Below are 23,996 nucleotides of genomic sequence, written 5' to 3'. Positions count from 1 at the left end.
TTAGAACAATTAAAACTGGCCTATGTACCTGGCAGCTGCCTTCTTGACAGGAAGGGAAAGATGAAGGAAGTAAAGACAAACTGCTTCTGTTCCTCTGTCATGAGTGATTCTTGACTACTGAGAGCTTCCACCCTATTTTGAATGAGAACAGATCAGATTTTGTCAGGAATGACTTCATGTCTTCATGTCTTAAATAACGCTTGTGGAGTTCTGAAATTCCATTGTCCATACTTACACATTTTGGTAGCTCTCACAGCTGAAGGTTTTGGAACTGAGGCTGGACAAAAAGTCTCTGGAAACTGATGACAAAAATGGTCTGAGTCTCATCTGGAACCACTGTGTGATGAAAGTGGCATTCATCAGCTGCGCCGTGGTGAAGTTCTTGATTATCACCTCCCCGATGGCATCAAGTAGTTTTGGGTCAGATTGAACGCTGCTGTGGGTCTACATCAAAGATTACATACTTCAATGCATAATTATGCACAAATGTTTTTTTTTAAATTTTTTTTTAGCACCAATCAAATTGTCATACCATGTTTGAAAACTTGTCCAGTGCTTCATCCAAAGGTCCAGCAAAATTCTGGAAGAAAAGCGTCCATGCTTCTTTAGAGTAGTTCACGCTACGTTCCAGTGTGCATGTGAGCAGTGTGACCAGATCATCAGAGGACAGAACAACCTTGAAAGACAAGAAACAGAGGTTTCTTTGGTCAACTCATCTTCTGCGTAACAAGACTGAACCTGAGGAGAGGTGTTTTATTCATAGAGGACTCACTGATGAACACGCATAGTCAGGGATGCTGAAGTTGCACAGTACTGCAGAAACAATTCCAGATGCAAACTCGCTTTCTAGTGGGTAACTGTGGGGGGGGGGGGAAGAATAATGTTATAATCGACTAAAAACTTTATCTATAAAGTTTACTTCTTTCATTGTGGAAAAATGCTCACATGTCTACACCCTGACAAGGGTTGTGGTTGATGATGCCAAGATTCAGCGTGTTCAGATCAGATTGGTTCTGTTGTGACACCCAGGACTGAACCACTGAGGAGTTCTCAAACAGCTTCAGATCAGCTATGTTTACCCCCATTAGATACCTAACCGTGCTCACATTCAGGATCTGGCACACACAAAAACAGTTTTTATAGAGTTCATCTTCAGTTTTCTTTATTTTACTTTGGATAACTCAAACATCTATTCAGTTCATTTTATGTTTTATACCTGGAGAACAGCAGGGTTCAGACTCATGAATATGGTGATGTCCATGCTGATGTTCAGGGCAGAAAGAGCTTGTATATCCTCTACAGGAGCTCCACCTACACACACACACACACACACACACACACACACACACACATTGTTAATTAATTCCAACTGCTGCTGTTTTAAAACATTTCACCTAGTGTGTGTTTTTAGTGTTTGTGTGTAAGTGGATGATTGTTTTACCCAGGTAAGGACTCATGAGTTGGTAGTATGTTATGGCATTGCTGCGTTGATTGCTGAATGAAGAGTTGGCGATGATGTACAGAGCAGATTTCTGTTCGATGGAACATGAGGACAGATCTGGAGACAGGAGCGCCCTGCATAGAGAAAAAAAAAGTAAACTATGTGAGCACTACTGTACTCAAATTATTCTCAAATCTCTTTATTTTGTTTATCCATGTTGGTGTATGTATGTACATTTGAGTGTGTACTTACTTTAGGCTCTCAGCAGAGATATTTTCCAGTACACTGATGTCTAAAGTACAGATGTTGGCACCAACTACACTTATTTCAGCACTTCCCATAGAGCGATTATCCATGCTCAGATACCTCATAATCACTGCTTTACTCTAGAAAATACACAGACATTATTGTTGTAGCAATCACATCAGTGTCTGAGCATTAACCATGTTCAACTAAGGATTTTTATGTATTAGTGGTTTAAAGGAGTTATGAAATTGTTTAAGTTTTAGATAAGGACCAGACCTGAAGCTCCAGCTTCATCCTAAATACCTTTGTATACATTTCCTCTCTATTTTCTCATATAGTGATGATGTTTTCTGCATCACACTGTTTCAAACTTACTGTACAAAATGTAAACACTTCCCTTCATACTACAATTTTTCCCACACTCTCTGACTCTCGCTCTCTGAAGGATCGCCGAGGCGCTCTCGCTCCCTCTCACTGAGTGATCACAAATGCTCTCTCTGTTTCTCCCTTTCTTTGAAGGATTGCAGATACTCTTTCTCCCTTTCACTTAAGAACAGATGCTCTTTCTCTCTCCCCATCTCTATCTCTCTCTCTCGCTCTCTCTGAAGAATCACAGATGCTCTTAATTTCTCTCACCCTGTCTCTCCAAGAGGACATGAGAAGATATTCTTAATTCGCAAGTTGGTAGACAGAAATTACAGTACCCACAGTAATAATCAATGCCAAAGTACTTCTTAGCTCTCAAACCCCCCCACACACACACACACACACACCTCCATTACCTTTTCTGGTTCCCACTGTCCATCCTTTGAGTCCATCAAAGAGGACAGCGTGTCAATTATAGTAATGTTCCAGTTGCTAATGTCATCAATACTGGCCACACGAGAAGTGGAACCCAGTAGCTGCAGCACACCATCATTAAGGCCCGATGTGTAAATCTACATTTGCACACAAAATCAACAATTCAGTATATACCACCTCACACTCACTGTCCAAAATGTTGTGTGGGTAAATCCACCATACACACAAAGACAGGCTTTAAACTCAAAACCCAAAAACCAACCCCGTTTGACAGGGGTTCATTTTGAAAACATACACCATGCAAGTATCATATTTAAACCGACACTGTCAGTAATGTCAGAATTGTATCACTGAAATGCACAAACAACCTCCTATTTCCTGCAGTGCTAAAGAGTCCAGTGTTCAGTACTGCTGACCTGATTTAACTTGTTCAGAATGACAGTCTGGAGGCTGGTGTCCACCACTTTCTCAGTGATGGCTGCCAGGTTGTCCTGCAGGACAGCGACGTCCAGATACAGATCGAACTGGGTGGAGTTAAAGCCGAAGGGAAATGACGCATCTGCAATTGTTGCTGCTGTGATGTTGCTCACTGTTAGACGGAACAAAGTTGATCACTGAAGGACAGAATCTAAAAACCTATCCCTGTATCTCAGTGTTTCACACTGTAAAGTACTGTTACCTGTAGCGCTTTCTGAGTTGCATTCTGTAAAGAATGTCCTTATCTTCCACATAGGGATCTTCTGCTCCCTCAGGACTGAAAGGAACTTCCTCTTCACATTCTTCAACAATGCACACACACACACACACAGACGACATTAAATTAGTCCAAAAAGTCTAACATTTGGTCGGTAAATCAATCACAAACACAAATTAAAACCGAACAGGTTTACATACAAAGTTAAGTGCGTTGCAGAGGTCTGATTTGAAATAGACAGCCAGGATGCCAAGTTGCTCCACGGTCTGCTCATTCCATGTGGAGGGATTACTGATTACAAAAACAATGCCTATGAGATCTTATTCATATCTAACACAACTATAAACACAAATCATTTCATTTGGGATATGCCATTTTAACACCAAGTCTAACGTTTTAGTAAAATTTTATTGCAGTCAAGACAGATAAAAACAATTCTACAACTCTACCGAATTAAAGGTATGCAATAATCTGCATGAATCTCTGTCTTACCCGTACGCGGTGTTCCCACTGAGGAGCCGTGACTGTACAGCGGAAATCTGAGAATCAGATAGATCTCCACAGTTCTTGAGTTTCTCCAAAATGAGAGGGTCAGAATTTTGGATGTAGGAGGAGTCCAGTGTGCAGGCCATATTCCCTAGAACCTCCACCTGATCCCTGGTCAGACTCACGCCAGATATACCCTACAAAGTCACAAACCATGAAGGAGAGTCACAATAAAATACAGAAACTGTAAGAACAGTGGTTCTTGTGAGGATTCCCATGTTTAGAGCCAAGATCTCTGATTGTCTTGTGTTTGAACCTGAACATGTTTGCTATGGTGAATTATCTTGATCTTGAGGCCTTTTCTTTCCACAAATCCCAACAAAGCCCAATCTGACCGCTGCAACTGATCCAGAATGCAACTGCCAGAGTTGTTTGCAACCTTTCCAGATTCTCCCAGACCACCCCACTGCTGCGTTCCCTCCCCTGACTTCCCATAGCTACTGTATCAGATTTAAAACACAAATCTAAAATGGACGTGCACCTGAAAACACTTATCATAGCCAACTTCAAACAAATACCTCAAGACCCAACTCTTCACCAAGCCGCGGTATTAAAACTTCCTTTAAAAAATTACTCATCTTGTTCCTTTTCTTAACTGTGTACTAACTACCAACATGGTTAATTCAATGGTATTCTTACTTCCTGTTCGTATACCAAGTGAATTAGCATGAGTATATGTTTTTGGTAGAGCACAACACATTTAAGTCACTCTGCAGAAGGGAATCTGTTAAATGCCGAAAATGTATATTTCTACATTGGAATTTCATGAGACAAACTGATTGTAAGATTGGGTGACGTGTTTTCCATAATATTTAAGTGTTAATAATGAGTGTGCTGCTCTATGAACATGTTGGTGTGTATGTTTTACCAAGCAGTCCTTTGCATCGTTGAACAGGATGGTCTTTTTGTCAAGCGCAGGGGAAAGAACAGAGAAATCTGCTCTGCCCAGGGCACTGAAATATGACTGGCAGTTCACCTTCTGTATCTTCTCATAGCTACAACACACACACACACACACACACACACACACACACACACACACACACACACACATTGCAGATAACATGTGACACATATTCTTAATCTCAGATACTTGAATCCTTCAAGTGGGAATGCAGGGGAAGTGTGCCTTATTTTTTGTATACAGTACATTGTGTATGTGAACGAATGTGCCAGAGTCGTATCTCCCTGCAGTTCTCACCTGGTCTCCCACTAAAGCTAAGCAGAACTGAGCCTGACCAGTACCTGGATGGGACACCTCCTGGGGTAAACTAAAGTTGCTGCTGGAAGTGGTATTAGTGAGGCCAGCAGGTCATGCTCACCCTGTGGTCTGTGTGGGGCCTAATGCCCCAGTATAGTGACAGGGATACTATAGTGTAAAAACAGCACAGTCCTTCTGATCAGACGTTAAACAGAGGTCTCGACTCTCTGTGGACATTAAAAATCCCAGGACACTTATAGTAAAAGAGTAGGGTTATGACCCAGGGGTCCTGGACAAATTCTATCATGGCCCCCTAATTGGCCCCATATCTTGCCCACTAATAGCTGGTGAGTGGTGGGCGTTCTGGTGCACTATGGCTGCCGTCACATCATCCAGGTGGATGCTACACACTGGTGGTGGTTGACATATCCCCCATAGTATGTAAAGCGCTATATAAATGTAACTAACTAAACTAAATTACACACCTGTAGTACAGAAGCATATCAGAGGGGACGTCGATAAAGTCAACAAATGGATCGTCTTTCACATAGTTGTACATGCAGGTCAGCTGAAACACAGAACACACTGTGATTGTGTAGCAGTAAAAGTTTGGGTCTACTTGCTGCCTCTGTTATAGACTGTGTGTGGAATGTGAATGAATATCAAAGTGTATGTACCTGAGCCTCTTTCAGGAGGACCTTGTCTCTGCCTGCACGTGGTCTACAGGCTTTCACTAGACCTTTGTTTTTTTGCTGTGGGAGAGTCTGAACTGAGCTGCAGGAGAATCCCTGCAGTACTGATGCTGACAGACTGTGGGGAGAAACATACACACAGTCACACACAGTCATACACACACTGTTGAACCAAAACACAACATCTTTTTGAACTCTGGCAGAATCTTGTGCATTATCTGGATTCATCACCCATTGGTTATTCACACTGGGTATGTAAGCTATTCAGGCTGTATGTGTATGTGTGTGTGTGTGTGTGTGTGTGTGTGTGTGTGTGTGTGTGTGTGTGTGTGTGTCTGTGCGCATGCATGTGAAGTATTTTTGGTGTGTTTTTCTAACTCACTCTTCTGGATTATCACTGGCACTGGCCACTGCACCAAACAACACCATAGCCTGGTAAAGATCAAACACGGAATTTAACACATTTGGATGTGTTTTACACCCTGACATCCAAACTAGACAGGAATTCAGACATCTGTATGTGCTGCCATTACAGTCAAGCCATGTTACTATATTTCTTCATTATAACAAAGTAATTTACATTTCTCTGATGATGTGGGTCTGTTCAATTACCTGTTCATGACTCCAGCTCTTGTTATTGATGAGGGAAATGTCAACAGAGCTCAGTGATGTCAGTAGAACAAGTGGAATATACATCACCAGTGCATCCGGAACATTCTGTATCACTTCGGTTTGGTCTACAGAGATTACCTGGAAGAAAGGGTGGGAGCAGGCTTTCAACTTTTCCAGATTAAACAAACTACATTCTGAACAAAGGATTGATTTTAAATTAATCAAATCTATATCTGAGTAATGTGTGTGTGTGTGTGTGTGTGTGTGTGTGTGTGTGTGTGTGTGTGTGTGTGTGTGTGTGTGTGTGTCACTGTGTGTAAGAGAGAGAATACCTTCTGGACAAATGTCTGTTGCAGAATAACTGGTGCTGACAGAATGTTATTGATGAATGTTGGATTCTGCGATAAGGAGAGAAGCTGAGAAGATGGGATGTTGGAGATGGTTGTAGAGGGAACGCCACCGATGAGTGTTCCCAGGGACACCAGAGAGGAGGCACTGCTGATCTGTGAGGCAAAACAATCAGATCCTCAACTTTTAAAAAAGAAAAAAATATGAATCTGCTGTTTTGGATCTGAATACAATAAGGGAGTATTTCAGTGACAGCACATTTGTCTATACAGTGTAGTTGGTAAATATTTGAATTGTAATACAGTTCTGTTCTTTACAGGGGGACGTTGTGAAATTGCTCTAAATAGACATGGTCTCGCTTCCAGTATCGTAGACCGACATTCCTGACACAGAGTGCAGTGTACACTCACATTAAAGCCTGCACTAATGATGCTCTGGATGAGAGCGTTCATTTGGCCCTGATCCCAGCCACTGATGTTACCGAGTGTAGACAGAGCACTGTTTATCACATCGGAGGGGGCGGAGCTTATCTGGCCCACAGTCAGGCCCACACATTGGCTGCCCAAAGATTGGATGGTGGATGCAGATACATTGGGGAACTTTGCTACCAGCACCGCTGTGACCTGAAAGGAGAAGAGGTTTGTAGGTAATCGTCACTTCTACAGAATAACTGATTGCTGAACAGACATTGGTTTTATTGACTGATCACCTCCGGATTAATTTCTCTGCAGAAGTTGTTGATGCTCGCCAGGATGGTCTTGACGTCTGCATCTCCAAGATGAACAAACACGGAGGAAGGAGTTTGACACAGCAGCTCAGCTGGCAAACTATAAGAACACAAACAACCTTTTTAAAATGCGTAGAAAGATATTTATACTTGTATGTGGTCTGTTATCTGAGAGGGTTGAATTTACAAGGCTAGATGAATAAATGGAATAAGTAGTTGTTAGTGTGTAGAGTTCAGCGTAGAGTGTTACCCGAGTGGGCTGAATTCAGGATTCTGGATGTATAACGCTGTTGTATAGTACTCGAGGACACTAGCTGAAATTCCTGAGTTGTTGAACAGCTGAAGATTTTCTGAGTTCTCCAGGAACACACTTATCTAAAGGACACAATAAAACACACATATTAATACATCACTAAGGGTGTGTGTCGTGTTATGTAGATAACGGATATATGACCAAAAATAATCATTCGTGTAAATGTTTCAGTGACTAAAATAGATGACTGTAGGTATGTCTGCTTGTTTGTTTGTGTGTGTGTGTGAGTGTGTGTGTGTGTGTGTGTGTGTGTGTGCCTGTATGTTACCATGCTTCCTGATAGGAATGTTTGCAGATCAACGAGGTTGATGAAAGTGATGAAGAATCCGATGTTGTCAACAAACCAGGCACTGGAGTTCAGAAGAGGATCTGAGGAGTTATAGCAGCGGGGGCTGCCATCTGCAGGATACGCATACAGATATTTATGTTGAGACACACATACTGAGCACACACAACTATAGGAAATGAATGGGCAGTACTATTCAGCAAAGAGAGATAGAGAAAGGAGAGTTATGTAGCTATTCTTACCGCTGCTGTTCAGATACACTTTCATAGAGCTGTACACATCAGCCGGGGTGAAATCAGTCGCGGAAAAGTTGTAGTTGTCCCCCAGGACAGACACCCTGCTCACAAACATATATAGAGGTGATTTTACTACAGATTCTCAGGTTTTTATCCAACAGAGAGGGGGCAGTGTTTGTGCCGAGAGCCCTGTGTAATGGTACATCCAGCAAAGACTCACAGTTTCCTGTATGACAGACAGGAGGCGCCACTGAGTTCGGCAGCACTGATGAGCTGAGAACTGAGGTAGGGCAGGTAGTGAACCAGGGTGACATTAAACCACTGTTCTACATCAGCCTGAGATGAGGCACTGAGAGCTCGAGGCCACACACACTCCAACGTGTGGCTGGCCAGAGCTGAGGACAAAACAGGCTCCTGTAGAGAGAAACAGGGATTACTCTAGGAGCTAATCCTGATATAATAAAGGCAAGTAATCCACATGGACTAAAAGGGTAGGTGAAATGAAGACAGGTGTACCATCTCCAGGAACTGATCGGTTCTATTGTAGCTGTTGAGGAGTGTGCAGAGCTCAGAACCATTAACGACTGTGTTCGGCCTGTTCAGAAACTCGCTGAGTTCTTCAGGAGAGATGGAGTCCAAAAGCTAGTGGACACAGAGGAGAGACAACACATCCGTTACAGAAGGAGATGTGGACAGCTCATTGGCTGCCACTTACACTATTAATGAGCGATTCACTGACACAATCAGCAGAAATACCTCTTCCTGTCGGTCAGGTGGGATCAGAGACAGGAAATCCTTCAGGTCGGGGAATCCAAAACTGAGGAACAGCCCTTTCAGGAACATGTAGAAGCTTCCGCTGTCATAGCAGCTCAGGCCTGTGAGGCAATATAGGACACTAATGAGAAAAGTCTGTGGTGAATTCAGATTGACGATCTCAAACCAGTGAATGTGGGTCACTACTGACTTAGCCCAAATTACAAATACACAAGCAAGAGCAGTCCTACTTTAAACACACACACACGTGCACGCACACACACACACACACACACACACACACACACACACACACACACACACACACACACCTTGGCTGGACTGGTACTTGAGATAGTCTTGTGTGTAATTGAAGACAATGTTGGACTGTGCTGCAGAGAGGTCACTGTACACATGATCAAGTCCTTTCACTCTGTAAACACAACAACATAGAAGTAAACGAGTTAAAAATCAAAGAACGTAAAGAATAGATCTGTGCATTCATGTTAACTGGGAGCTCACATCTCTCTGTAGGAGTCACAGCTGATGTTCATGGGGATGATGGACAGGGTGTTTGGACCAATCCCAGGAAGGAAGAAGGAAAGGTAAGTCTGGAACCACAGGGCAAAGTCATCTGGGCTGAAACTTTGGAAGTGAGGCACCAGATACAAGAGCGTCATGTTCAGAATGGCGTCTGATATTGTTGGAGGAATGCTGGTCAAGTTCATCTGCAAACACACGGCAGCATGGATTAACAGTCTCGACACACTTGGTCTTCATCAAATAGTATGCATAGAATCAGTGTGTATTATTTCGAAGGAAAATGTGCCCTGGTTTGTAGACTACAGAAATCCTTACTTGTATTGCAGTCTGATTGAAGGCTGTGAAAAAGCCGCCAAGTTGATTCAGATCTAAAGATGTGATCACACTGCTAAACACCTCTCTAAACACAGAGTCATTTCCCAACACTCCTGAATCCGGCTGCAAGATGAACTGTGCCTTCTGCTCACTGGACAGTAAGCCTAACACTGCAACCTGCAGGACAAAACAGGCATATCACACATTCTGTTCACACCAGGTCCACAAGGAAAACAAAGAGACAGTGGTACAGCAGCTGCCTGCTCTCTCCAACAAAATCCAGAGACCAGCTTTAACTACTACAGTAAAACCCACAAGACACATAAAGTTGGTTACTCACGCTAGAGAAGTTTGCATTTAGAATTTTCAGCTCTTCCAAAGACGCATAATTGGAGAAATCGCCAAGGTTCTTTTCGAGCCAGTTAATGCTGCTAGAAGTGTTGGAAACACAGCCAGGGTCTAAAAAGATCAGAGAACATGAGTTAAATTAATCAGAACATTCTTAAGTGGCTCTTGGTTTATTTCATCTAGGCAATGCGTTGTCTTGTTTTGAACAGACTAAAACAAGTCTAAGACGACCAGGTTTCTGTATTAGAACAATTAAAACTGGCCTATGTACCTGGCAGCTGCCTTCTTGACAGGAAGGGAAAGATGAAGGAAGTAAAGACAAACTGCTTCTGTTCCTCTGTCATGAGTGATTCTTGACTACTGAGAGCTTCCACCCTATTTTGAATGAGAACAGATCAGATTTTGTCAGGAATGACTTCATGTCTTCATGTCTTAAATAACGCTTGTGGAGTTCTGAAATTCCATTGTCCATACTTACACATTTTGGTAGCTCTCACAGCTGAAGGTTTTGGAACTGAGGCTGGACAAAAAGTCTCTGGAAACTGATGACAAAAATGGTCTGAGTCTCATCTGGAACCACTGTGTGATGAAAGTGGCATTCATCAGCTGCGCCGTGGTGAAGTTCTTGATTATCACCTCCCCGATGGCATCAAGTAGTTTTGGGTCAGATTGAACGCTGCTGTGGGTCTACATCAAAGATTACATACTTCAATGCATAATTATGCACAAATGTTTTTTTTTAAATTTTTTTTTAGCACCAATCAAATTGTCATACCATGTTTGAAAACTTGTCCAGTGCTTCATCCAAAGGTCCAGCAAAATTCTGGAAGAAAAGCGTCCATGCTTCTTTAGAGTAGTTCACGCTACGTTCCAGTGTGCATGTGAGCAGTGTGACCAGATCATCAGAGGACAGAACAACCTTGAAAGACAAGAAACAGAGGTTTCTTTGGTCAACTCATCTTCTGCGTAACAAGACTGAACCTGAGGAGAGGTGTTTTATTCATAGAGGACTCACTGATGAACACGCATAGTCAGGGATGCTGAAGTTGCACAGTACTGCAGAAACAATTCCAGATGCAAACTCGCTTTCTAGTGGGTAACTGTGGGGGGGGGGGGAAGAATAATGTTATAATCGACTAAAAACTTTATCTATAAAGTTTACTTCTTTCATTGTGGAAAAATGCTCACATGTCTACACCCTGACAAGGGTTGTGGTTGATGATGCCAAGATTCAGCGTGTTCAGATCAGATTGGTTCTGTTGTGACACCCAGGACTGAACCACTGAGGAGTTCTCAAACAGCTTCAGATCAGCTATGTTTACCCCCATTAGATACCTAACCGTGCTCACATTCAGGATCTGGCACACACAAAAACAGTTTTTATAGAGTTCATCTTCAGTTTTCTTTATTTTACTTTGGATAACTCAAACATCTATTCAGTTCATTTTATGTTTTATACCTGGAGAACAGCAGGGTTCAGACTCATGAATATGGTGATGTCCATGCTGATGTTCAGGGCAGAAAGAGCTTGTATATCCTCTACAGGAGCTCCACCTACACACACACACACACACACACACACACACACACACACATTGTTAATTAATTCCAACTGCTGCTGTTTTAAAACATTTCACCTAGTGTGTGTTTTTAGTGTTTGTGTGTAAGTGGATGATTGTTTTACCCAGGTAAGGACTCATGAGTTGGTAGTATGTTATGGCATTGCTGCGTTGATTGCTGAATGAAGAGTTGGCGATGATGTACAGAGCAGATTTCTGTTCGATGGAACATGAGGACAGATCTGGAGACAGGAGCGCCCTGCATAGAGAAAAAAAAAGTAAACTATGTGAGCACTACTGTACTCAAATTATTCTCAAATCTCTTTATTTTGTTTATCCATGTTGGTGTATGTATGTACATTTGAGTGTGTACTTACTTTAGGCTCTCAGCAGAGATATTTTCCAGTACACTGATGTCTAAAGTACAGATGTTGGCACCAACTACACTTATTTCAGCACTTCCCATAGAGCGATTATCCATGCTCAGATACCTCATAATCACTGCTTTACTCTAGAAAATACACAGACATTATTGTTGTAGCAATCACATCAGTGTCTGAGCATTAACCATGTTCAACTAAGGATTTTTATGTATTAGTGGTTTAAAGGAGTTATGAAATTGTTTAAGTTTTAGATAAGGACCAGACCTGAAGCTCCAGCTTCATCCTAAATACCTTTGTATACATTTCCTCTCTATTTTCTCATATAGTGATGATGTTTTCTGCATCACACTGTTTCAAACTTACTGTACAAAATGTAAACACTTCCCTTCATACTACAATTTTTCCCACACTCTCTGACTCTCGCTCTCTGAAGGATCGCCGAGGCGCTCTCGCTCCCTCTCACTGAGTGATCACAAATGCTCTCTCTGTTTCTCCCTTTCTTTGAAGGATTGCAGATACTCTTTCTCCCTTTCACTTAAGAACAGATGCTCTTTCTCTCTCCCCATCTCTATCTCTCTCTCTCGCTCTCTCTGAAGAATCACAGATGCTCTTAATTTCTCTCACCCTGTCTCTCCAAGAGGACATGAGAAGATATTCTTAATTCGCAAGTTGGTAGACAGAAATTACAGTACCCACAGTAATAATCAATGCCAAAGTACTTCTTAGCTCTCAAACCCCCACACACACACACACACACACACCTCCATTACCTTTTCTGGTTCCCACTGTCCATCCTTTGAGTCCATCAAAGAGGACAGCGTGTCAATTATAGTAATGTTCCAGTTGCTAATGTCATCAATACTGGCCACACGAGAAGTGGAACCCAGTAGCTGCAGCACACCATCATTAAGGCCCGATGTGTAAATCTACATTTGCACACAAAATCAACAATTCAGTATATACCACCTCACACTCACTGTCCAAAATGTTGTGTGGGTAAATCCACCATACACACAAAGACAGGCTTTAAACTCAAAACCCAAAAAACAACCCCGTTTGACAGGGGTTCATTTTGAAAACATACACCATGCAAGTATCATATTTAAACCGACACTGTCAGTAATGTCAGAATTGTATCACTGAAATGCACAAACAACCTCCTATTTCCTGCAGTGCTAAAGAGTCCAGTGTTCAGTACTGCTGACCTGATTTAACTTGTTCAGAATGACAGTCTGGAGGCTGGTGTCCACCACTTTCTCAGTGATGGCTGCCAGGTTGTCCTGCAGGACAGCGACGTCCAGATACAGATCGAACTGGGTGGAGTTAAAGCCGAAGGGAAATGACGCATCTGCAATTGTTGCTGCTGTGATGTTGCTCACTGTTAGACGGAACAAAGTTGATCACTGAAGGACAGAATCTAAAAACCTATCCCTGTATCTCAGTGTTTCACACTGTAAAGTACTGTTACCTGTAGCGCTTTCTGAGTTGCATTCTGTAAAGAATGTCCTTATCTTCCACATAGGGATCTTCTGCTCCCTCAGGACTGAAAGGAACTTCCTCTTCACATTCTTCAACAATGCACACACACACACACACAGACGACATTAAATTAGTCCAAAAAAGTCTAACATTTGGTCGGTAAATCAATCACAAACACAAATTAAAACCGAACAGGTTTACATACAAAGTTAAGTGCGTTGCAGAGGTCTGATTTGAAATAGACAGCCAGGATGCCAAGTTGCTCCACGGTCTGCTCATTCCATGTGGAGGGATTACTGATTACAAAAACAATGCCTATGAGATCTTATTCATATCTAACACAACTATAAACACAAATCATTTCATTTGGGATATGCCATTTTAACACCAAGTCTAACGTTTTAGTAAAATTTTATTGCAGTCAAGACAGATAAAAACAATTCTACAACTCTACCGAATTAAAGGTATGCAATAATCTGCATGAATCTCTGTCTTACCCGTACGCGGTGTTCCCACTGAGGAGCCGTGACTGTACAGCGGAAATCTGAGAATCAGATAGATCTCCACAGTTCTTGAGTTTCTCCAAAATGAGAGGGTCAGAATTTTGGATGTAGGAGGAGTCCAGTGTGCAGGCCATATTCCCTAGAACCTCCACCTGATCCCTGGTCAGACTCACGCCAGATATACCCTACAAAGTCACAAACCATGAAGGAGAGTCACAATAAAATACAGAAACTGTAAGAACAGTGGTTCTTGTGAGGATTCCCATGTTTAGAGCCAAGATCTCTGATTGTCTTGTGTTTGAACCTGAACATGTTTGCTATGGTGAATTATCTTGATCTTGAGGCCTTTTCTTTCCACAAATCCCAACAAAGCCCAATCTGACCGCTGCAACTGATCCAGAATGCAACTGCCAGAGTTGTTTGCAACCTTTCCAGATTCTCCCAGACCACCCCACTGCTGCGTTCCCTCCCCTGACTTCCCATAGCTACTGTATCAGATTTAAAACACAAATCTAAAATGGACGTGCACCTGAAAACACTTATCATAGCCAACTTCAAACAAATACCTCAAGACCCAACTCTTCACCAAGCCGCGGTATTAAAACTTCCTTTAAAAAATTACTCATCATGTTCCTTTTCTTAACTGTGTACTAACTACCAACATGGTTAATTCAATGGTATTCTTACTTCCTGTTCGTATACCAAGTGAATTAGCATGAGTATATGTTTTTGGTAGAGCACAACACATTTAAGTCACTCTGCAGAAGGGAATCTGTTAAATGCCGAAAATGTATATTTCTACATTGGAATTTCATGAGACAAACTGATTGTAAGATTGGGTGACGTGTTTTCCATAATATTTAAGTGTTAATAATGAGTGTGCTGCTCTATGAACATGTTGGTGTGTATGTTTTACCAAGCAGTCCTTTGCATCGTTGAACAGGATGGTCTTTTTGTCAAGCGCAGGGGAAAGAACAGAGAAATCTGCTCTGCCCAGGGCACTGAAATATGACTGGCAGTTCACCTTCTGTATCTTCTCATAGCTACAACACACACACACACACACACAGACACACACACATACACACACACACACACACACACACATTGCAGATAACATGTGACACATATTCTTAATCTCAGATACTTGAATCCTTCAAGTGGGAATGCAGGGGAAGTGTGCCTTATTTTTTGTATACAGTACATTGTGTATGTGAACGAATGTGCCAGAGTCGTATCTCCCTGCAGTTCTCACCTGGTCTCCCACTAAAGCTAAGCAGAACTGAGCCTGACCAGTACCTGGATGGGACACCTCCTGGGGTAAACTAAAGTTGCTGCTGGAAGTGGTATTAGTGAGGCCAGCAGGTCATGCTCACCCTGTGGTCTGTGTGGGGCCTAATGCCCCAGTATAGTGACAGGGATACTATAGTGTAAAAACAGCACAGTCCTTCTGATCAGACGTTAAACAGAGGTCTCGACTCTCTGTGGACATTAAAAATCCCAGGACACTTATAGTAAAAGAGTAGGGTTATGACCCAGGGGTCCTGGACAAATTCTATCATGGCCCCCTAATTGGCCCCATATCTTGCCCACTAATAGCTGGTGAGTGGTGGGCGTTCTGGTGCACTATGGCTGCCGTCACATCATCCAGGTGGATGCTACACACTGGTGGTGGTTGACATATCCCCCATAGTATGTAAAGCGCTATATAAATGTAACTAACTAAACTAAATTACACACCTGTAGTACAGAAGCATATCAGAGGGGACGTCGATAAAGTCAACAAATGGATCGTCTTTCACATAGTTGTACATGCAGGTCAGCTGAAACACAGAACACACTGTGATTGTGTAGCAGTAAAAGTTTGGGTCTACTTGCTGCCTCTGTTATAGACTGTGTGTGGAATGTGAATGAATATCAAAGTGTATGTACCTGAGCCTCTTTCAGGAGGACCTTGTCTCTGCCTGCACGTGGTCTACAGGCTTTCACTAGACCTTTGTTTTTTTGCTGTGGGAGAGTCTGAACTGAGCTGCAGGAGAATCCCTGCAGTACTGATGCTGACAGACTGTGGGGAGAAACATACACACAGTCACACACAGTCATACACACACTGTTGAACCAAAACACAACATCTTTTTGAACTCTGGCAGAATCTTGTGCATTATCTGGATTCATCACCCATTGGTTATTCACACTGGGTATGTAAGCTATTCAGGCTGTATGTGTATGTGTGTGTGTGTGTGTGTGTGTGTGTGTGTGTGTGTGTGTGTGTGTGTGTGTGTGTGTGTCTGTGCGCATGCATGTGAAGTATTTTTGGTGTGTTTTTCTAACTCACTCTTCTGGATTATCACTGGCACTGGCCACTGCACCAAACAACACCATAGCCTGGTAAAGATCAAACACGGAATTTAACACATTTGGATGTGTTTTACACCCTGACATCCAAACTAGACAGGAATTCAGACATCTGTATGTGCTGCCATTACAGTCAAGCCATGTTACTATATTTCTTCATTATAACAAAGTAATTTACATTTCTCTGATGATGTGGGTCTGTTCAATTACCTGTTCATGACTCCAGCTCTTGTTATTGATGAGGGAAATGTCAACAGAGCTCAGTGATGTCAGTAGAACAAGTGGAATATACATCACCAGTGCATCCGGAACATTCTGTATCACTTCGGTTTGGTCTACAGAGATTACCTGGAAGAAAGGGTGGGAGCAGGCTTTCAACTTTTCCAGATTAAACAAACTACATTCTGAACAAAGGATTGATTTTAAATTAATCAAATCTATATCTGAGTAATGTGTGTGTGTGTGTGTGTGTGTGTGTGTGTGTCACTGTGTGTAAGAGAGAGAATACCTTCTGGACAAATGTCTGTTGCAGAATAACTGGTGCTGACAGAATGTTATTGATGAATGTTGGATTCTGCGATAAGGAGAGAAGCTGAGAAGATGGGATGTTGGAGATGGTTGTAGAGGGAACGCCACCGATGAGTGTTCCCAGGGACACCAGAGAGGAGGCACTGCTGATCTGTGAGGCAAAACAATCAGATCCTCAACTTTTAAAAAAGAAAAAAATATGAATCTGCTGTTTTGGATCTGAATACAATAAGGGAGTATTTCAGTGACAGCACTTTTGTCTATACAGTGTAGTTGGTAAATATTTGAATTGTAATACAGTTCTGTTCTTTACAGGGGGACGTTGTGAAATTGCTCTAAATAGACATGGTCTCGCTTCCAGTATCGTAGACCGACATTCCTGACACAGAGTGCAGTGTACACTCACATTAAAGCCTGCACTAATGATGCTCTGGATGAGAGCGTTCATTTGGCCCTGATCCCAGCCACTGATGTTACCGAGTGTAGACAGAGCACTGTTTATCACATCGGAGGGGGCGGAGCTTATCTGGCCCACAGTCAGGCCCACACATTGGCTGCCCAAAGATTGGATGGTGGATGCAGATACATTGGGGAACTTTGCTACCAGCACCGCTGTGACCTGAAAGGAGAAGAGGTTTGTAGGTAATCGTCACTTCTACAGAATAACTGATTGCTGAACAGACAGGGTTTTATTGACTGATCACCTCCGGATTAATTTCTCTGCAGAAGTTGTTGATGCTCGCCAGGATGGTCTTGACGTCTGCATCTCCAAGATGAACAAACACGGAGGAAGGAGTTTGACACAGCAGCTCAGCTGGCAAACTATAAGAACACAAACAACCTTTTTAAAATGCGTAGAAAGATATTTATACTTGTATGTGGTCTGTTATCTGAGAGGGTTGAATTTACAAGGCTAGATGAATAAATGGAATAAGTAGTTGTTAGTGTGTAGAGTTCAGCGTAGAGTGTTACCCGAGTGGGCTGAATTCAGGATTCTGGATGTATAACGCTGTTGTATAGTACTCGAGGACACTAGCTGAAATTCCTGAGTTGTTGAACAGCTGAAGATTTTCTGAGTTCTCCAGGAACACACTTATCTAAAGGACACAATAAAACACACATATTAATACATCACTAAGGGTGTGTGTCGTGTTATGTAGATAACGGATATATGACCAAAAATAATCATTCGTGTAAATGTTTCAGTGACTAAAATAGATGACTGTTGGTATGTCTGCTTGTTTGTTTGTGTGTGTGTGTGAGTGTGTGTGTGTGTGTGTGTGTGTGTGTGTGTGTGCCTGTATGTTACCATGCTTCCTGATAGGAATGTTTGCAGATCAACGAGGTTGATGAAAGTGATGAAGAATCCGATGTTGTCAACAAACCAGGCACTGGAGTTCAGAAGAGGATCTGAGGAGTTATAGCAGCGGGGGCTGCCATCTGCAGGATACGCATACAGATATTTATGTTGAGACACACATACTGAGCACACACAACTATAGGAAATGAATGGGCAGTACTATTCAGCAAAGAGAGATAGAGAAAGGAGAGTTATGTAGCTATTCTTACCGCTGCTGTTCAGATACACTTTCATAGAGCTGTACACATCAGCCGGGGTGAAATCAGTCGCGGAAAAGTTGTAGTTGTCCCCCAGGACAGACACCCTGCTCACAAACATATATAGAGGTGATTTTACTACAGATTCTCAGGTTTTTATCCAACAGAGAGGGGGCAGTGTTTGTGCCGAGAGCCCTGTGTAATGGTACATCCAGCAAAGACTCACAGTTTCCTGTATGACAGACAGGAGGCGCCACTGAGTTCGGCAGCGCTGATGAGCTGAGAACTGAGGTAGGGCAGGTAGTGAACCAGGGTGACATTAAACCACTGTTCTACATCAGCCTGAGATGAGGCACTGAGAGCTCGAGGCCACACACACTCCAACGTTTGGCTGGCCAGAGCTGAGGACAAAACAGGCTCCTGTAGAGAGAAACAGGGATTACTCTAGGAGCTAATCCTGATATAATAAAGGCAAGTAATCCACATGGACTAAAAGGGTAGGTGAAATGAAGACAGGTGTACCATCTCCAGGAACTGATCGGTTCTATTGTAGCTGTTGAGGAGTGTGCAGAGCTCTGAACCATTAACGACTGTGTTCGGCCTGTTCAGAAACTCGCTGAGTTCTTCAGGAGAGATGGAGTCCAAAAGCTAGTGGACACAGAGGAGAGACAACACATCCGTTACAGAAGGAGATGTGGACAGCTCATTGGCTGCCACTTACACTATTAATGAGCGATTCACTGACACAATCAGCAGAAATACCTCTTCCTGTCGGTCAGGTGGGATCAGAGACAGGAAATCCTTCAGGTCGGGGAATCCAAAACTGAGGAACAGCCCTTTCAGGAACATGTAGAAGCTTCCGCTGTCATAGCAGCTCAGGCCTGTGAGGCAATATAGGACATTAATGAGAAAAGTCTGTGGTGAATTCAGATTGACGATCTCAAACCAGTGAATGTGGGTCACTACTGACTTAGCCCAAATTACAAATACACAAGCAAGAGCAGTCCTACTTTAAACACACACACACGTGCACGCACACACACACACACACACACACACACACACACACACACACACACACACACCTTGGCTGGACTGGTACTTGAGATAGTCTTGTGTGTAATTGAAGACAATGTTGGACTGTGCTGCAGAGAGGTCACTGTACACATGATCAAGTCCTTTCACTCTGTAAACACAACAACATAGAAGTAAACGAGTTAAAAATCAAAGAACGTAAAGAATAGATCTGTGCATTCATGTTAACTGGGAGCTCACATCTCTCTGTAGGAGTCACAGCTGATGTTCATGGGGATGATGGACAGGGTGTTTGGACCAATCCCAGGAAGGAAGAAGGAAAGGTAAGTCTGGAACCACAGGGCAAAGTCATCTGGGCTGAAACTTTGGAAGTGAGGCACCAGATACAAGAGCGTCATGTTCAGAATGGCGTCTGATATTGTTGGAGGAATGCTGGTCAAGTTCATCTGCAAACACACGGCAGCATGGATTAACAGTCTCGACACACTTGGTCTTCATCAAATAGTATGCATAGAATCAGTGTGTATTATTTCGAAGGAAAATGTGCCCTGGTTTGTAGACTACAGAAATCCTTACTTGTATTGCAGTCTGATTGAAGGCTGTGAAAAAGCCGCCAAGTTGATTCAGATCTAAAGATGTGATCACACTGCTAAACACCTCTCTAAACACAGAGTCATTTCCCAACACTCCTGAATCCGGCTGCAAGATGAACTGTGCCTTCTGCTCACTGGACAGTAAGCCTAACACTGCAACCTGCAGGACAAAACAGGCATATCACACATTCTGTTCACACCAGGTCCACAAGGAAAACAAAGAGACAGTGGTACAGCAGCTGCCTGCTCTCTCCAACAAAATCCAGAGACCAGCTTTAACTACTACAGTAAAACCCACAAGACACATAAAGTTGGTTACTCACGCTAGACAAATTTGCATTTAGAATTTTCAGCTCTTCCAAAGACGCATAATTGGAGAAATTGCCAAGGTTCTTTTCAATCCAGTTAATGCTGCTAGATGTGTCTAAAAAGATCAGAGAACATTAGTTAAATTAATCAGAACATTCTTAATTGGCTCTTGGTTTATTTCATCTAGGCAGTGCATTGTCTTATTTTGAACGAACTAAAACAAGTCTAAGACGACCAGGTTTGCTCAACCCCAGATGGTACGGTCAAAACGCTCCACCAAAACCACAGTGACTGAGAGAAGGCAGCACACAATTAGTAATTCTACCTCAAAAAACTAACATATGCCATAGCTAAATAGGACTGTTGTGGACTGTAGGCCTTTTACAATGTTGGAAAGGGGCTGATGGAAGCATTTCAAATTGCGTCCTCTGATACAACCTAAAAGTTTATTCGTAATAAATTCTATGTTGAATCAAATAGAATAATATATTTCTTTCTAAAGCTACTTTTTGTAATGTCTATTCAATGGTTTTCTCATTTAACACAATAATGACTTTAAATGATCTTTTTGGGGGATAATTTCGATTAATTAATTGGCACATCATGTAATTAATTTGATTAAAATTATTAAAAGATTAACAGCCCTAATTTAAATGCATTTTCTTGTAATCTCTTCACTCCAGCACTATTTGTTTTTTGTTTTTTTTACACTTTATGTAATTTCAATGAAATCATCACACCAGTCCTGCAGCATTATAAGAAATATTATACTGACTGTATTACTAAATGGCTGTACACTTACCATTGGTTTCAGTTGAGTTGCACTGAAAGAAAGTTAATCAGACAGTGTAATACATATAATTTGTCACTGAACATTGTCATGGTCATTTGTCATTGGACACTGAGCAAAGTTTTTTTTTCTCTATTAAGTACATGAAGATACAACATATTTAATGTTTGCTATAATACTTTTGCTATTGCAAAACTGCATTTAACTACCCTCAAGGTAAAGATGTTTGAGAATAAATCAATTAGCTCTGACACAAATACTTGTTTGTACTGGAAACAACAAAAGTAATTAATAGCCTATCTAATGAGTTACAATATAGCTAAAGCCTAGAGCCTCACACAGTTAATAAAATTAATTAATTAACTTTATAAATATTACTCTATTTTAATCCTTCATTTGCCCTGTATTTTTCATTTCTGCATCAGACACTGCCCGGATAAATAAACCACGCCCCTTAATTTTCATACAAGTGGTGGTGAGAAAACTTTGTAAGAGCAAAAGGAAATAGATAAATGACTCAATGTTCATGAATCAATAAAATAGTTAACTTGCAAACACTTTGTCAACTACAGCTGAGCATTTCACAAAGTAGTCTCTACCAATTGATCTCCAAACTCCACAGCCCAGGCCTCATCACTTCAATTTGTAACTGGACTATGGACTTTCTGACTAACAGACCCCAGAATGTCAGACACCTCTAACCCTCTCACTACCTGTGTTCCTCAAAGCTGTGTGCTGAGACCACTACTCTACTGTCGCCGGTAGCTATGTACCAATCTACAAAACGAACATTATCATTACATTTGCAGATGACATCACCGTCTTCTGCATAATCTTAGACAACAATGAGACATTAGCTGTTTTCTGTCAAATGAAACACATCATGTCTATAGCCCTAACTTTATCATTACTAAATTCTGCTTAACCTTAAACCCTATAATTACACAGAATTTTCAAAATGTTCTAGAAACCATTTTCATCCACTACAGTGTTTCTAAAGTCGACAAACAAACGTTAAATTTGAAATGAAATGATTCCACAACAGGATTGTCCACATTCCATCAAAGTACAGATTCATCCATTTTTTTTTTAACTCTTGTTGAGATTAATTGTGGCAGAGCTGAATATACAGGTATACTGTAGGTTACATACAATAACTGAAGATAACTGAATCATTGTATTTATGAAATAATTTCTTTTTTTTTACTGTGTAATACTTTTGGGCTCATTAGACCAGCCTATTAATGATTTTTGTTGTTTTTTCCCATTTCCATAAAGTTTTCTTACCTCTGTAGCAGTGCTCTGAGCTGTGCAGCATCCCAAGCACAAAAGAAAAATATATTGTGATCAAAATTTCAAATTTTGAGAATTTTTTTTATATATATATATAAGTTTGGCACAATCTTATATACATACATATTACATACAGTTGCAATCAAAATTATTCAACCACCATTGCAAACCAGGTTTATTGTCAAAATTTACAGACTTTCAGCTGTTTGTGATGAACACATCAAACAAAAGCAACTGAAATAGTTCAACATAACGAATGCTTCAAGTGGTTTCCCCAAATTCAACTGAAAATGCAACTTCTAATGATTTCTCAAGTCTCAAAATTATTCACCCCCTTCATGGCAAGCATCTTTAGTATTTAGTAGAGCTCCTTTTTGCTGTTATGACCTGCTGTAAACGAGATGCAGAGCTTCTGCAGCGTTCCTGAGGAATCTTCTCCCGTTCCTCATGAACAGTGGCAAAAAATAAAATAAATATATCCAGGGGAATCACGCGCTTCCGGGTTTTCAGTGACATTGACTTTGTTTGCTTTCTGCATGTGCATCTGTTATGGTTTATGTCCTGTCTCCGCCCCTGTATTGTCATTGGTTGTTTCCTGTATGTCATCACCCTTGATTACGTTTGTTATTTAAACCCCTCGTGTCTCTTTGTATGTTGCGAAGTATTACTTGAGTTTTCTGTGTACCAAGTGTTTGTTCCTCATTTCATGTGTTATAATTTTGATCTTGTTCTCCCCCTCATTCTTCGATTCTGTTTTGTCTCGTTTACACTCATTTGCCGATCACCTGACACTCACTATTGTCTCATATTTAGGATTTGTCTGTCTATCTCTACTCTAATAAAGCTCTTGTCTGCATTTGCATCCGTCCTAACCTCCATTACGTTCCGTACGTGACATGTGACAACTGTATGTGGTACAAATAATAATAATAATAATTATTATTATAATCATTATTATTATTATTATTATTATTATTATTATCAGTGTGTAATAAAATAAAATGACATGTCCTACCTATGAAGAGAGCACAAAGGATGAGTGCTTTGCAGCTGATTTTTCGTCTCATTGTTGTTTGTTTGTTTATCAGCACATTGTTCATCAATCCTGAAGGAAACAGCAGAAAATTGCACAAAATATAAATAAAAGTGAAAATATAAACATATATTGTATTCTGCATTGAACAATACAGGAAATGCAGAGGCCAATCTGAGCCATGATGTGTTTTATACACCGAATTCTCAGGTGGCCGATTGATGTTCATTACATTACACCTGTTTCAGTTTAATATGAATATTGTATTTATGGTGATATAATTACTGCAGGTAATGTTGCAGTCGCTTCCCTATTCTGAAGTCACGTCACCATAAAATTCAAGCTCATTGTTAATGATTTGTATTGGGTTCAGTTTAGAATTATTTCCTCATATTCCTTGTATTTGAATTAGAGTCAGAATTCACACACCATAACTCTTAAACTCATTAAACAGTGCACTCAGTAACAACTTCATCT

At 41.3% G+C, this 23,996-nt stretch overlaps 1 protein-coding gene across 2 annotated transcripts in view; it reads right to left on the bottom strand.

Annotated features, from left to right (window-relative positions):
• LOC108258581 (uncharacterized) overlaps positions 1-23,588 on the bottom strand; it is an 83,602-nt gene extending 60,014 nt beyond the window's left edge. For both annotated transcript variants that reach the window (XM_053676060.1, XM_053676061.1), the window contains exons 1-65: positions 23,502-23,588; positions 22,481-22,500; positions 21,206-21,227; positions 20,418-20,518; positions 20,078-20,254; positions 19,742-19,947; positions 19,552-19,652; positions 19,229-19,347; positions 18,989-19,114; positions 18,693-18,886; positions 18,479-18,573; positions 18,219-18,349; positions 17,882-18,006; positions 17,614-17,731; positions 17,316-17,528; positions 16,890-17,060; positions 16,592-16,729; positions 16,362-16,411; positions 15,959-16,091; positions 15,767-15,849; positions 14,943-15,069; positions 14,021-14,211; positions 13,729-13,819; positions 13,513-13,612; positions 13,250-13,422; positions 12,815-12,970; positions 12,039-12,172; positions 11,787-11,920; positions 11,562-11,656; positions 11,291-11,460; positions 11,118-11,202; positions 10,878-11,021; positions 10,581-10,789; positions 10,374-10,477; positions 10,095-10,213; positions 9,755-9,931; positions 9,419-9,624; positions 9,229-9,329; positions 8,900-9,018; positions 8,660-8,785; positions 8,364-8,557; positions 8,150-8,244; positions 7,890-8,020; positions 7,559-7,683; positions 7,291-7,408; positions 6,992-7,204; positions 6,566-6,736; positions 6,234-6,371; positions 6,004-6,053; positions 5,607-5,739; positions 5,415-5,497; positions 4,597-4,723; positions 3,675-3,865; positions 3,383-3,473; positions 3,168-3,267; positions 2,905-3,077; positions 2,470-2,625; positions 1,694-1,827; positions 1,442-1,575; positions 1,217-1,311; positions 946-1,115; positions 773-857; positions 533-676; positions 236-444; positions 29-132 (exon numbers count right to left, since the gene is read on the bottom strand). In XM_053676060.1, coding sequence (XP_053532035.1) covers positions 29-132; positions 236-444; positions 533-676; positions 773-857; positions 946-1,115; positions 1,217-1,311; positions 1,442-1,575; positions 1,694-1,827; positions 2,470-2,625; positions 2,905-3,077; positions 3,168-3,267; positions 3,383-3,473; positions 3,675-3,865; positions 4,597-4,723; positions 5,415-5,497; positions 5,607-5,739; positions 6,004-6,053; positions 6,234-6,371; positions 6,566-6,736; positions 6,992-7,204; positions 7,291-7,408; positions 7,559-7,683; positions 7,890-8,020; positions 8,150-8,244; positions 8,364-8,557; positions 8,660-8,785; positions 8,900-9,018; positions 9,229-9,329; positions 9,419-9,624; positions 9,755-9,931; positions 10,095-10,213; positions 10,374-10,477; positions 10,581-10,789; positions 10,878-11,021; positions 11,118-11,202; positions 11,291-11,460; positions 11,562-11,656; positions 11,787-11,920; positions 12,039-12,172; positions 12,815-12,970; positions 13,250-13,422; positions 13,513-13,612; positions 13,729-13,819; positions 14,021-14,211; positions 14,943-15,069; positions 15,767-15,849; positions 15,959-16,091; positions 16,362-16,411; positions 16,592-16,729; positions 16,890-17,060; positions 17,316-17,528; positions 17,614-17,731; positions 17,882-18,006; positions 18,219-18,349; positions 18,479-18,573; positions 18,693-18,886; positions 18,989-19,114; positions 19,229-19,347; positions 19,552-19,652; positions 19,742-19,947; positions 20,078-20,254; positions 20,418-20,518; positions 21,206-21,227; positions 22,481-22,500; positions 23,502-23,586 — 8,533 coding nt within the window. In that variant the 5' untranslated portion in view covers positions 23,587-23,588. The remainder of the gene's footprint in view (positions 1-28; positions 133-235; positions 445-532; positions 677-772; positions 858-945; positions 1,116-1,216; positions 1,312-1,441; positions 1,576-1,693; positions 1,828-2,469; positions 2,626-2,904; positions 3,078-3,167; positions 3,268-3,382; positions 3,474-3,674; positions 3,866-4,596; positions 4,724-5,414; positions 5,498-5,606; positions 5,740-6,003; positions 6,054-6,233; positions 6,372-6,565; positions 6,737-6,991; positions 7,205-7,290; positions 7,409-7,558; positions 7,684-7,889; positions 8,021-8,149; positions 8,245-8,363; positions 8,558-8,659; positions 8,786-8,899; positions 9,019-9,228; positions 9,330-9,418; positions 9,625-9,754; positions 9,932-10,094; positions 10,214-10,373; positions 10,478-10,580; positions 10,790-10,877; positions 11,022-11,117; positions 11,203-11,290; positions 11,461-11,561; positions 11,657-11,786; positions 11,921-12,038; positions 12,173-12,814; positions 12,971-13,249; positions 13,423-13,512; positions 13,613-13,728; positions 13,820-14,020; positions 14,212-14,942; positions 15,070-15,766; positions 15,850-15,958; positions 16,092-16,361; positions 16,412-16,591; positions 16,730-16,889; positions 17,061-17,315; positions 17,529-17,613; positions 17,732-17,881; positions 18,007-18,218; positions 18,350-18,478; positions 18,574-18,692; positions 18,887-18,988; positions 19,115-19,228; positions 19,348-19,551; positions 19,653-19,741; positions 19,948-20,077; positions 20,255-20,417; positions 20,519-21,205; positions 21,228-22,480; positions 22,501-23,501) is intronic.
• Positions 23,589-23,996: the final 408 nt, after the last annotated feature.

Source organism: Ictalurus punctatus, chromosome 26, assembly GCF_001660625.3.
Source record: "Ictalurus punctatus breed USDA103 chromosome 26, Coco_2.0, whole genome shotgun sequence".
NCBI classification, from domain to species: Eukaryota; Metazoa; Chordata; class Actinopteri; order Siluriformes; family Ictaluridae; genus Ictalurus; species Ictalurus punctatus.
The sequence above is the reverse complement of the archived record's forward strand: the minus strand, read 5'-3'. Positions and strand labels throughout refer to the sequence as shown.